At 63.2% G+C, this 628-nt stretch overlaps 1 protein-coding gene across 1 annotated transcript; it reads left to right on the top strand.

Moving 5' to 3' along the window:
• Positions 1–91: 91 nt before the first annotated feature.
• On the top strand, positions 92–577 carry LOC104986573 (neural cell adhesion molecule L1-like; the record flags this gene model as incomplete). Its single annotated transcript, XM_010837236.1, has 2 exons — positions 92–258; positions 370–577. Coding segments are annotated over 2 exons (375 nt in total), but the record flags the coding sequence as incomplete, so codon positions are not given.
• Positions 578–628: the final 51 nt, after the last annotated feature.

Below are 628 nucleotides of genomic sequence, written 5' to 3'. Positions count from 1 at the left end.
TCTGGAAGCCATCTTCCAGCCCAGGCAACCAAGGAGGGCCAGGGGTCCCAGCCCACTGGGGTCTGAGCAAGGCCTGCCTTGCTTGTGCCAGGCTGGACAGGGAAGGAAAGACAGTGCTGCAGGACGAGCGCTTCTTCCCCTACACCAACGGGACCCTGGGCATCCGAGACCTCCAGACCAATGACACTGGGCACTACTTCTGCCAGGCTGCCAACGACCAAAGCAACGTGACCATTGTGGCTAACCTGCAGGTCAAAGGTCCGATGCCCCTCCCTGCTGCTGCTGATTGTGGCCAGCAGCCCCTCCCTGAGGGAGGGTCAGGGTCTCTGGGGGACCCTGGCATGACCTTCTTCTCGTCCTCATCCCCAGATGCCACTCGGATCATGCAGGGGCCCCGCAGTGCAATCGAGAAGAGAGGCTCCCGAGTGATGTTCACATGCCAGGCCTCCTTTGACCCCTCCCTGCAGCACAGCACCACCTGGCGCAGGGATGCTCTCGACCTGCAGGAGTTGGGGGACAGTGACAAGTGCGGGCCCAGCCCCAACCTGGGCTTGGTGGAGGGAGGGGGCAAAGGGGGGTAAAGCAGGATGCCCAGACCCCCTGGCCTCATATGTCGGGGCAGGGGCGT

The sequence above is a fragment of the Bison bison genome, unplaced genomic scaffold, assembly GCF_000754665.1.
Source record: "Bison bison bison isolate TAMUID 2011002044 unplaced genomic scaffold, Bison_UMD1.0 scf7180017470360, whole genome shotgun sequence".
NCBI classification, from domain to species: domain Eukaryota; kingdom Metazoa; phylum Chordata; class Mammalia; order Artiodactyla; family Bovidae; genus Bison; species Bison bison.
Note: the sequence above shows the minus strand (reverse complement) of the source record. Positions and strands in the feature narration are given on the sequence as shown.